This window comes from Polypterus senegalus, chromosome 10 (assembly GCF_016835505.1).
Source record: "Polypterus senegalus isolate Bchr_013 chromosome 10, ASM1683550v1, whole genome shotgun sequence".
Lineage (NCBI taxonomy): Eukaryota > Metazoa > Chordata > Cladistia > Polypteriformes > Polypteridae > Polypterus > Polypterus senegalus.
The window spans coordinates 129,247,999-129,258,143 of record NC_053163.1 but is presented as its reverse complement, the minus strand read 5'-3'; the positions used below and the strand labels follow the sequence as shown (position 1 = coordinate 129,258,143).

The 10,145-nt window shown below is 37.7% G+C and overlaps 1 protein-coding gene across 3 annotated transcripts in view; it reads right to left on the bottom strand.

Moving 5' to 3' along the window:
* Positions 1 to 489: 489 nt before the first annotated feature.
* il12rb1 (interleukin 12 receptor subunit beta 1) overlaps positions 490 to 10,145 on the bottom strand; it is a 56,560-nt gene continuing 46,904 nt past the window's right edge. For all 3 annotated transcript variants that reach the window (XM_039766617.1, XM_039766618.1, XM_039766619.1), the window contains 5 exons: positions 9,054 to 9,203; positions 6,886 to 7,026; positions 5,448 to 5,532; positions 3,945 to 4,026; positions 490 to 1,886 (listed from right to left, as the gene is read on the bottom strand). In XM_039766617.1, the coding sequence (XP_039622551.1) occupies positions 1,542 to 1,886; positions 3,945 to 4,026; positions 5,448 to 5,532; positions 6,886 to 7,026; positions 9,054 to 9,203 (803 nt within the window). In that variant the 3' untranslated portion in view covers positions 490 to 1,541. The remainder of the gene's footprint in view (positions 1,887 to 3,944; positions 4,027 to 5,447; positions 5,533 to 6,885; positions 7,027 to 9,053; positions 9,204 to 10,145) is intronic.

Below are 10,145 nucleotides of genomic sequence, written 5' to 3'. Positions count from 1 at the left end.
ATCACAACCAGGATTTTGGCTCTGAGGTAACTGTGCTGACCACCATGTAACCTCTCTGCCCTGCTTTCATTTATATCATGAATATGTAAGATACGTCCTTTAGAGTCTACTATAACTGTAGTGATCTCTGTGAAATTGATGGAGTTGTGGTTAAAGAGAAATAAAGAACCTATAAAACAATTCATGCAGCCTTCCAGAGCATGAGAAGTTTTTCAAAGAAGAATGAAGAAAAAGTGCAATGTCCACATGTGCAAAGCTGATGGAGACAGACCTGTGCACACAGACTCAAGGCTGTCAGGGCTGCCAAAGGTGCATCTACTAAATAGTGACTTGAAAGGGAAGAATACTAATGTGATTAATTAGTTTGTGTTTTATATATGTAATGAATGTAGACCACTTTACAGAGATCTGTTTTCACTTTGACATTAGCAAGTCTTTTTCTGTTGATCAGTGTCAAAAAAGCCAAATTAAATCGACATGTGATTCAATGTTTTAGAACAATAAAATGAGAAAATTTCCAATGGGGTGAAAACTTTTTATAGGCACTCCAAGAGACACATACATTACCTATAACAATAACAAGCTTTACCTTCTTCTTATTTTAATAACTACTCCGCATACAGTACAGTACGGTAACCACCGAGTTTGGCATTTGGGTTTTCTGACTTTCAAATGGGAATTCTGACTGATGTTTTTTAGATTTGGCAAGGACCCAGTGAAAGGATTTCAGTGAGGGGCTACAGACTGGGCAGTGGGGCTGCGGGATCAATCTGTTGGCCATGTAAGGTGTGCTGAACCGTCCATCCTGGTGTGCAAAGTAAAGAAGCAAAGTCTAATCACTTACCTAACACAAAGGATTCTGATACTGAAATGTAACACCTAAAGCCTAAAGTGAACAATTAATTCTCCTCATGAGCACATCACACTCTTCATGAATGCTTTTACCAGTAAATAACAATTTATATTCTGCTAGTGAAACCACACAAAGAGCTGAAGGTGTGTTTAGTGCTCACAAGGGTGTAGGACTAGGAGGTTGGGAGAGCACTTGACTCTGCAGTATACTCTTGCTGGCCCTATTGAGCACCTTGTGTTGATGCATACATTGAATGGCACTATAAACTTAACTTTATTTGATAGATTAATACCTTCATCTGTTTAATTATGTTGTTCAGATAATCAGTAAAATCCAAAAAGACATTTCCAAACATCTCTGTTCTTCAGTGCTGAACGGTGCCTGTATTGTTGTTATGTCCCCCTCTTCTATCCACATCATCACATATAGTCCTCCTTTGTGAGATGTTTCCTTTTCTGTCCCATTAAACTTTTACTGGACAGCCATTAGTTCAGGTAGGGGGTCTTTAATGCTTTTTTTTTATGTGGAGGGGTGGTACCAAGCTTTTCTGTCCCTTTGGCGTTACTAGTTTCCACACTACTTGATCCTCATCATCCTGTGTTTGTGGTACAGTGACAGCCTTTTGAGGAGTGGAGACATCCACCTGATTTGTTGTCAGCCTGTCCAGCCAAGCCAAGAAGACCTTCCATTAATTTTTCACATGACACAATTCAAGCACCAGGCCCTTTTTGTAGATGGTTGTAGCTGCTCCATCACTTGGTTCTTCACTAACTGGCTCTTCTTCAAACTCAGCATCTTCACTTTGCTCCCAATTCTCTTGGTTCACTGACTGCATGGCATAGTGCTGGCTCACAACTAGTACTGATTCAGACAGGCTTCCCTGGTCTGAAAGCAGATCCTCACTTTCATTGTCTTTAGTCAAAGTCTGGGTAGCATCCACTGACAGCAGGGACATAGCTTCTACCTCTGGTATGACCATAATGTCAGATGTGGCTTCTTCTGATGCAGATACGGCCTGCTGTGGGGGAAGCACCTATAAAGGGTAGCAAGAACAGACAAGATAGAAATTAGGATACTAATTAATGATAAAGACCATTTTAACTAAGTTAATGTAAGTGTATTTGCACAATATTAGTATGTACAATAGCATCTGTTTCAGAAGCAGAAGTGGAAGAGTTGCTTGTGTTCCAAATAGTGTAATTATGCAAGTAGTGTCATTTTAAAGAAATACACCACCCAAAAATGATGTTTTTCTATATGTTACCTTCCCCGTGTACTTTTAAGTTGTGGCCAAGATAAAGTTTTAAGAAGTTTATGACATAATATAAGCCAATAGCAACCAATGCTGCACAATTGCAAATAATGAGATTGATTTTTTTTAATTGAAGATCTTATTCATTCAGTGGTCAGGTGTCCTGTCTTCAATTCAAAAAGTAACTCCCATGAGGCTTTAGGTTTCTTGATTATGTTTACTAAGGATTCCGGAATTAACTTTTTAACAATATTTAAACAAAAAGCATGTGTTTTGCATGTTTTAAGCATGCGTCTGAATAACAGACATGTGAATTTTGCAATGCAAATTGTTTTCCAGTTTTAACTGTAATAATGCACCCTTTTTCTGTTTTATTTTAGCTTCTTCCAGTTGAGCAAGATGAGATGATATACTATCGGTGTTACTACCAGAGAAAGTTAAGGAAAAATAAAAGTGAGAGCTATGCCAGATTATTTCATTAATTACCAGCACATCCAAAAGCAAAACTGATATTAATTTATTGATCAAGTCATCTTTCCTATAGTACCATATTCTAAAAGAATGCTAAGTCACTCAATTCCAAGTGCGTTGGCTGTCATTACTAGCGCTTTGTGCATAGAGTAAAGCTTACAGGGAGAATCTCTTTTCCATGGCTAGCTACGTGAATCCACACTCTTTTCTCTCTGACTCCTTCCATAGCCTCATAGTGCAGATATTCACAGCACAATAGTAGAACTAATAGACAATGAAATACCCCTTCTACATTAGATCTTCAAGAATTAAGTTTTTTTTTTTTTTATCCATGGCCCTTGTGTTCCAAATAAATCAAGTTACAACTGTGTTCAGTGTTTTTGAAATAAAAATATATGTTGATATTTGAATGCAATTGAAAAGCTATTGAAATTTTAAAAGAATATTCTTTTAACAATATTCATTCTCCCTACATAATACAAGGCAAAGAAGACCTGACTAACTGATTAGGACTTCTTTAACATAGCCTAAAAATGCATCAAATTTATATTTGAGTAGGTCTTTCAGTGTTGTCATTGGGGTTCCGAGGTATGTGAAATGCTATGAGACAGCTAGTAAGAACTGGTCAAATTTAAACTAGCAAGCCAATCTGTTTACATGGAAGAATATGCTCTTATTTAAATTAACCTTGAACCCTGAAATTTAAGACAATTATTACAAAGTATTTAGTGTATATAAAATAAATGAGTATATGTGATTAATATGAAGTACCATGTTTTCTTCATAAGAGATATATTTTATTGTAGTTCAGTCCTTAAAATAACCTAACTCTCTGGTCATTTACACAAGTAGACGGCTAGTGGTTCAAAAGCAATGGCAAAAAAAGCTAGTGAAAGAGGGCAACCCTACTCTCGCATTTGTATTCCGAGTTCTCACTTTGTGCGTGCCTCTGCTGTTTCTTAATAAATGAAGCAAGACCTTGTTTTGTTCTGTGACATTAATCCAGGTGATGTGGGATACCAGCATTTTAAGTACATACATGTCTATTTCTGTGTGCATAATGCTTGATACAACATTACTAGGTTCTCAGTTTTATAAGACAGCTGAAATTGGCTGGAGTGTAATATGATCTTAATTCATTTTGGTACAGTGTTTTCAGTTTGAATATTAAGAATGAGCTCTCATGTGCTATAGTAATCCATGCACGAAAGTTTCTTGCATTTTCATTAGTTAAATTCCTGTAGATTTTTTTCTCTGACAAGGGAAGGTACCTTTTAACAAAGCACTTCTGACATTTAAAACGGGGAAAAGGGCATTACAGGATACTCAGTGTTAGTACATGAAAGAGAGAAGATGTGAAGCACTCACCTGTGACTTTCTGCTCACAGAGAAACTCATGGCTGAGGTATTTTCAGGACTGGGGACCTCTGAATTACAGAATGCAATAAGTCTGTAGGATAACAACAACAACAACAACATTTATTTATATAGCACATTTTCATACAAACAGTAGCTCAAAGTGCTTTACATATTAAAGAATAGAAAAATGAAAGACATAATTATAAAAAATAAATCAACATTAACATCGAATAAGAGTAAGGTTCAATGGCCAGGGGGGACAGAAAAAACAAAAAAACTCCAGACGGCTGGAAAAAATTTAATCTGTAGGGATTCCAGACCATGATACCGCCCAGTCCCCTCTGGGACTGGGATAGATCCAATGTTTAGGTGGTTGCCATTTGCAAAAAGCAGACAATTTAACTACTGATCTCTTCAAACATCTGCATGCCTAGCCATATTAAATCTGATAACTGAGGAGGTGCACGTCCATACTGCCTAATTCCCTAAATTGTGCCACCTTGAGGTTATTTTTCTTTGTGCTCTCTTTAAAGATAACATTTGATGACCTCTAAAATTGCATAACAAGTTGCTTATGGCTGGAATATTGCATAATATGGCAAGTTGCCACAAATTATCATAACTACTGGTATATAATATTGGACTGGACCAGACAAGACCAGGCCAGGGAGATCAATTTTGTACACAACAGTTGGGTAATTTCTGTTTTTAGCGAAGTACAGTAGAATTTGGCATAGACTCCTCCTAGGTGGCCCACAATTACCATATCTACTAGCGAATAATATGGAACTAGAAATTAAGTGAAATGTAATGACTATTGCATGTCAAAGATATGTGCCTTTCTAAGTTTCTTTACAAAGTAAATAACACTCTAATCTTTGCTGAGCCCACTCCTAGTAATTAAATGGTATAACTTTAATGTACACTTTTAATCTCCTGATATAATGGGGACATGACAAGTTCATTCACTTTCGCAGCTGAATGTGATGTTAGCGAAAACTGAAAAGACCACAATCACCCATCTGACCTTGCCTACTTTCTTTAAATGGCGTTGTGTGTAAATACTGTATGATGTTGACTGTGACTGAGCAGTCAGCTGGAAGCAGTCAAGTGAGCAAATGTTTTTAATGGCTAAGATACTGACAGACTATTTAAGCCTTTATATAAAAGTAGAGGCCAAGTCAAGAAGGACACAGTGCCATGCTGGGCAGACAAGAAGAGGCCTTCTTGCAATGCTATCTTTTTCTAAGATACTCTGTTTTATGATATAAGCTGGTGTATGAAGTGATAATAAAGGCTTCATGATTTTCATTGATTCATTTATCAATCCTTGTTTAGAATGATACAAATTTAGTGACGCCCCCCTCCATATCAATTGTTCTGGTTTCAATTTACCAAAGAGGACAACAAGATAGACTCTGGAGCTATGAGGCAGTTATGATAACCACTGTCATTGCTCTGCTTCCAGCATCATTTGAGTTAAAAAAGAGGTAGAATTAAACATGAACTTACTTCTTAATGGCTGCACAACAAAGGCCTGCAACCAGGAGTGTCGATAAACTGATTGCTGCTATAATCCCAGCCAGCTCTCCTGGATCTGAAAAAGAATAGCTTGGTTATTACAGTTTTCCTGAGGCAAAGGGTTTATGAAACAGGAGCTGACTAATGGATCCACTTTTTATGCTAAGTCTGAATTTTTTAAAAGATCAATCAACAGTGGATAACATTTGTTGAGCCTTTAGAAAACCCTCTGTTTTGCACAAAATGCAGTAACTTTTATTCACTCCTCCTGAAACGTTAACTCATACGTCTTTTTTTATGAGCTGGCTTATTCCATTACATGACCACCCAGAGAAACCCCATTGTGAACATGGTGAGAACACACTCACATATACAACGACCTGGGCTGCAGTTTTAGCCTAGGTCGAGGAGGCTCTGAGGCAGCACAACGTTGTACCACCATGTTACTTCTTCAAAAAACATCATATAATTAGTTACATAGACATACATGGAGATATACATAACTGAGCCTCCCCTTAGCGTTTAGTTTAACTCAATATGGTACCTTTTTGGCAAAACGGAATGATGAGTGCAAGAGCAGAGTTACAAGAAATTGCCCCTAAAATTTGCTTTGCATGTCATTCGTAATTCATAAAGGTGAAATTTTGTGAGTTTTTGAAACTTTTTGGGTTGAAAAGTAGAAAATATTGCTCCCTAAAGGTAATTCCACAGCCAAAAATCTCCCTCACTTCCCTCCAGTGTTGCCCCAAAGTTCCATAGCTCCTTTTTGCAGCTCTACACAGTATCATTGGACCTCCCGACAACCTCTCAACACACAGTTAAGTGCAGAGGTAACACCATGGGTGACACCATCTGTGTTCAGTTTCCTCAACTCCATAAGCCAATCACCGGCAGCCATACACTCAGGCCAGGGGGCTTTAGCAGCAGCGAAGTGCTTGTTGTTTGGTATTGGCTCTCTAGACCCTCTTTCCTTACTCTGCACCTTAATAAACTGTGCCATGCTGGATGAGATGAGAAAATACTGTATGTGGAAAAGTATTGTCATTTAATTCTGCATTATTCTAAAATTATTAGTCCTACCCCTTCCTGCTGTAAGTTCACAGTTAAATCTAACAAGAAAAACATTTTGAGTTAATTCAACCTCAGCATTAAGACTGAAAATACTCATTTACGGTATGGTATATAATATGCATATTAATACATGCCAAAGTGTCCACACTTTGGTCTGGTTGGTCTTCTGAGATGAGTCATTATGTTTGTAGTGTTAATAGAATACTCGATTTTTATACAGTATACTAATTCTTGCATATTGCATATTACAAATTACATTTCCTTTCCTCTGTAACATAATGAAAACCAAACTGAGCTTAAATACTCTGTGGGAAATAATCGCTTAAGCTGCTACTCCAAAGACAGAAGGGATAAATACCAAACTGCAGTGTTTTGAACTCCGTGGAGTGCTTGGGTCCTTCTCCTTCAGAGGTCCGAGCTGCAACATCCAGCAAGTAAATGGTGTTCGGCTTCAGGTTTTCCAGTTTCCATTCAGACAAACTGCTGTTCACATTAGTAACTATATAAAGGAAAGAAAATAAGAATATATGAAAATACTGTTTCTGTAAATATTAAAAGGAAGAAGATGTCAATAGGGAATCAAAAAAAGTCCAGTCACACATAGATAGTTAAGAATCCTACTGGACTTGAATTGCAGCCTCAGTCTTAGACAAGTAAAGATGCTGTCTTCTTTATGATTTCTGAAGGAGTCTTGTGTGATCAAAGAATCCAGGGAATGGTTAAAGGAAAAGTTTTAAAGACAGTCATAAGACCACCAATGATGCATGGAGCTGAGACATGGGCAGTAAAGAGAGCACAGGAGAAGAAGTTGAATGTAATAGACATGAGAATGTTGAGATGGATTTGTGGAGTTACATAAAATGACATGGAAGAAGAAGAGCAGCAAAGTATTTCAAAGAAGAAAATAAAAATTTCCATTTTTCCATTACTGTTTTAAAACAAATCTGTGAAAATGCTACACACTCTCTTTGATGGAAGAAAGGGGTCCTCAAAAAAGTGACTAGGCTAGTGGAGTGATGTGACTTTTAAAGATTTGATATTTTTTCCCATAAAGGTAGTATTTTGGGAATTTTTTCTCATGTTTAACTTGCAGGATTACCAAAAACAATTTTGATTTTTTTAGGTTCAGTTTCTGGCATTTCACGCTTAAATCTCTGTTGCTGCTTTTCCACTGACATCAAGAGCTACCAGGATCCAGATACAGGTTGCTGGCCTGACTACAAGTGTTTTTTCAATAGAAGCAAGAACAAAAAAGTTATTTATTTAAGATGCATTGTTATTGACACAACACCAGGTTATCTTACTCCAGTGCACTTCATAGAGCAGTGGGCTTTATTAGTATGTGTGAATGAAATATATGAATGTCCAGAAGGAGGATGGCAGCCAGTTGGTTTAGATTACTAAAAATTCTATTTTTCCTAATATACACAGCCATGAATCCCACAGAAATGCTGTTGGCTTGAGTTTGCACTCTTCTTGACACCATTGTGATCTCACCATCCTTAAGCTTACATCAGCAGAAATGTACATTAATATAGCTTTGTTTAGCTGATGTCTAATCCAGGATCATTCTAGGCTTTTGTCCATTGTTGCCAAAGTAGGCTTCAGCTTGAGACATTATAAGCTGGTTAGACAGTGGATGGATGGAACGCTTTGTTAATAGTCCACCCATAAAAATGATTTGTATTTTGATATTTGTTTATCTTGATGTGCGTGTTAATGTTTTTATTTGTTGTAAGGTTAGGCAATGATTGTTTGAAATGACTAACAACTGATGTTTGATCTGCAATATGGAATAGCATACTCTATTAGCATGAACAGTTGCCCTGAAGAAAAGGTAAAGCTGGTATAAAGACTGGCATCCACCACACACAAAGTAGTAGAAGAACCAACAGAAGGGAAGCAACAACCACAATTTTGCTGTCCACTCCTAAACCACATAAATAGGAACAGGAAACATTATGATCCATCATGGCAGGAGTTTGGGATTGCTGCAAGACCCCCAAACCCTGAGAGGTGCCTAAGACATATTTTCTGTGTTTTTTAAGACAAAGTATTCTGTTTCTTGTGGGAAATCTTAAATATAAAATCCTATAGCTTGGGAACTGCCTGACACGTAAGAAGTTATAGGACAGTTCAAGCAACATTTGATGTAACATTTCCATTTTTTAATTAAAGTCAATGTCACCAGGGGGCTTTGGCCTACCTTGGCAACATTGTGCACAAAGGAAACAACACTGGACAGGATACCGGCATATCACAAAGCACACCACATGTGTACCAAAATTGGACCAATTTTGCATTTCCACTTAAACTAACACATATCTTCATGTTGAGGATCACCTGAGTACCCAAATAAAAAAAGTCACTCAGACATGGGAAGAATGTGCAGACTCAGTGCAGTCAGTGACTGGGTATGGGATTCCACCTCACTGCTCCAAAACCACTCTCAAACATGACATGGGGAAGCATGTACAGTGTCCAAGCTTCATTTGTTTCTAAGCTTTAATATGACATGACTGTTACCTGTGGTGACATTCTGTGAGTCAACGAGGTAAATGACATATGCTTCCAAAAAGCCTCGGCAGTCTTTTAAAGGTAATGGGCTCCACTTGACCAAGGCCGACGTCTTTCTGACTTCTGACATTCTGATTTCTCTTGGACTGTGAAGAGGTTCTGTAGTAAAATGAAGAGAATGAGACGAAACTGAGGCTGCCTGCTCCACAAAACTTTACAGTCATTTAAAACATAGATTCTTATGGATGAAGTCACAGTTAACAACTGAGTATCAGTTTATGTTATACATTTTCTGCAGCTGGCCTTCATTTGCAAAGCAAAGAAAGGCTGGACAAGGGTTAAGTGAAGTGGCTCGATTTACAGATAAATGCACTCTTGTCTCACAACTTTAGTCCTAATCTTTAAGAGTCTTAGGTTTTAGTCACTGACTTAGTATCAAATTAAGGGAAAGGAAGAGTACCTCTACTGAGGAGATGGAGGTCCATGTAGGATCAGGACATTAGAATCTGATATATAACCCAAGAAAGCAATTTTCTCAGATTTGGACCCTCATGTTTTCCTGAAGGAAGTTAGTCATTGGCAGTATTCATCTAATTTACGAGACAGAAACCATTCCCACCTCATTAACCCTAATGTGTTGATGTCTTTATGTCACACATTATTCAGGGTCTGATTGCATATCTAGTAAATGGCCTGGCTCATCTTAGGAAACTTTTGAGACTGCAATGTGATGTGGCAATATATGATAAATTGATGAGGCCACATAGTTTGAAATATTAGCAAACCATATAGTGTAACCAAAAGAGTAGAAAAACGGTCAATCCAAAATGGCCAATTAAATATAAGGGTCCTCGAATCTTTGAGAACCGTGACCTCAAGAACAACATCAAGATCATGGTCTACAAGACTGTCTATGTCACTGTTTTTCTGTGTGTCACTGCTATCACCTAAAAACTCTGGACAGATTCCACCAGTGCTGCCCCTAAAAGATTCTTCATATCAACCACACCAATGCCAGCTTCCTCACTGAGGCAAAGACGACCAGCATTGAATGCATAATTCTTTAGAACCAGCTCCACTGGACAGGAATTAGAATACCTG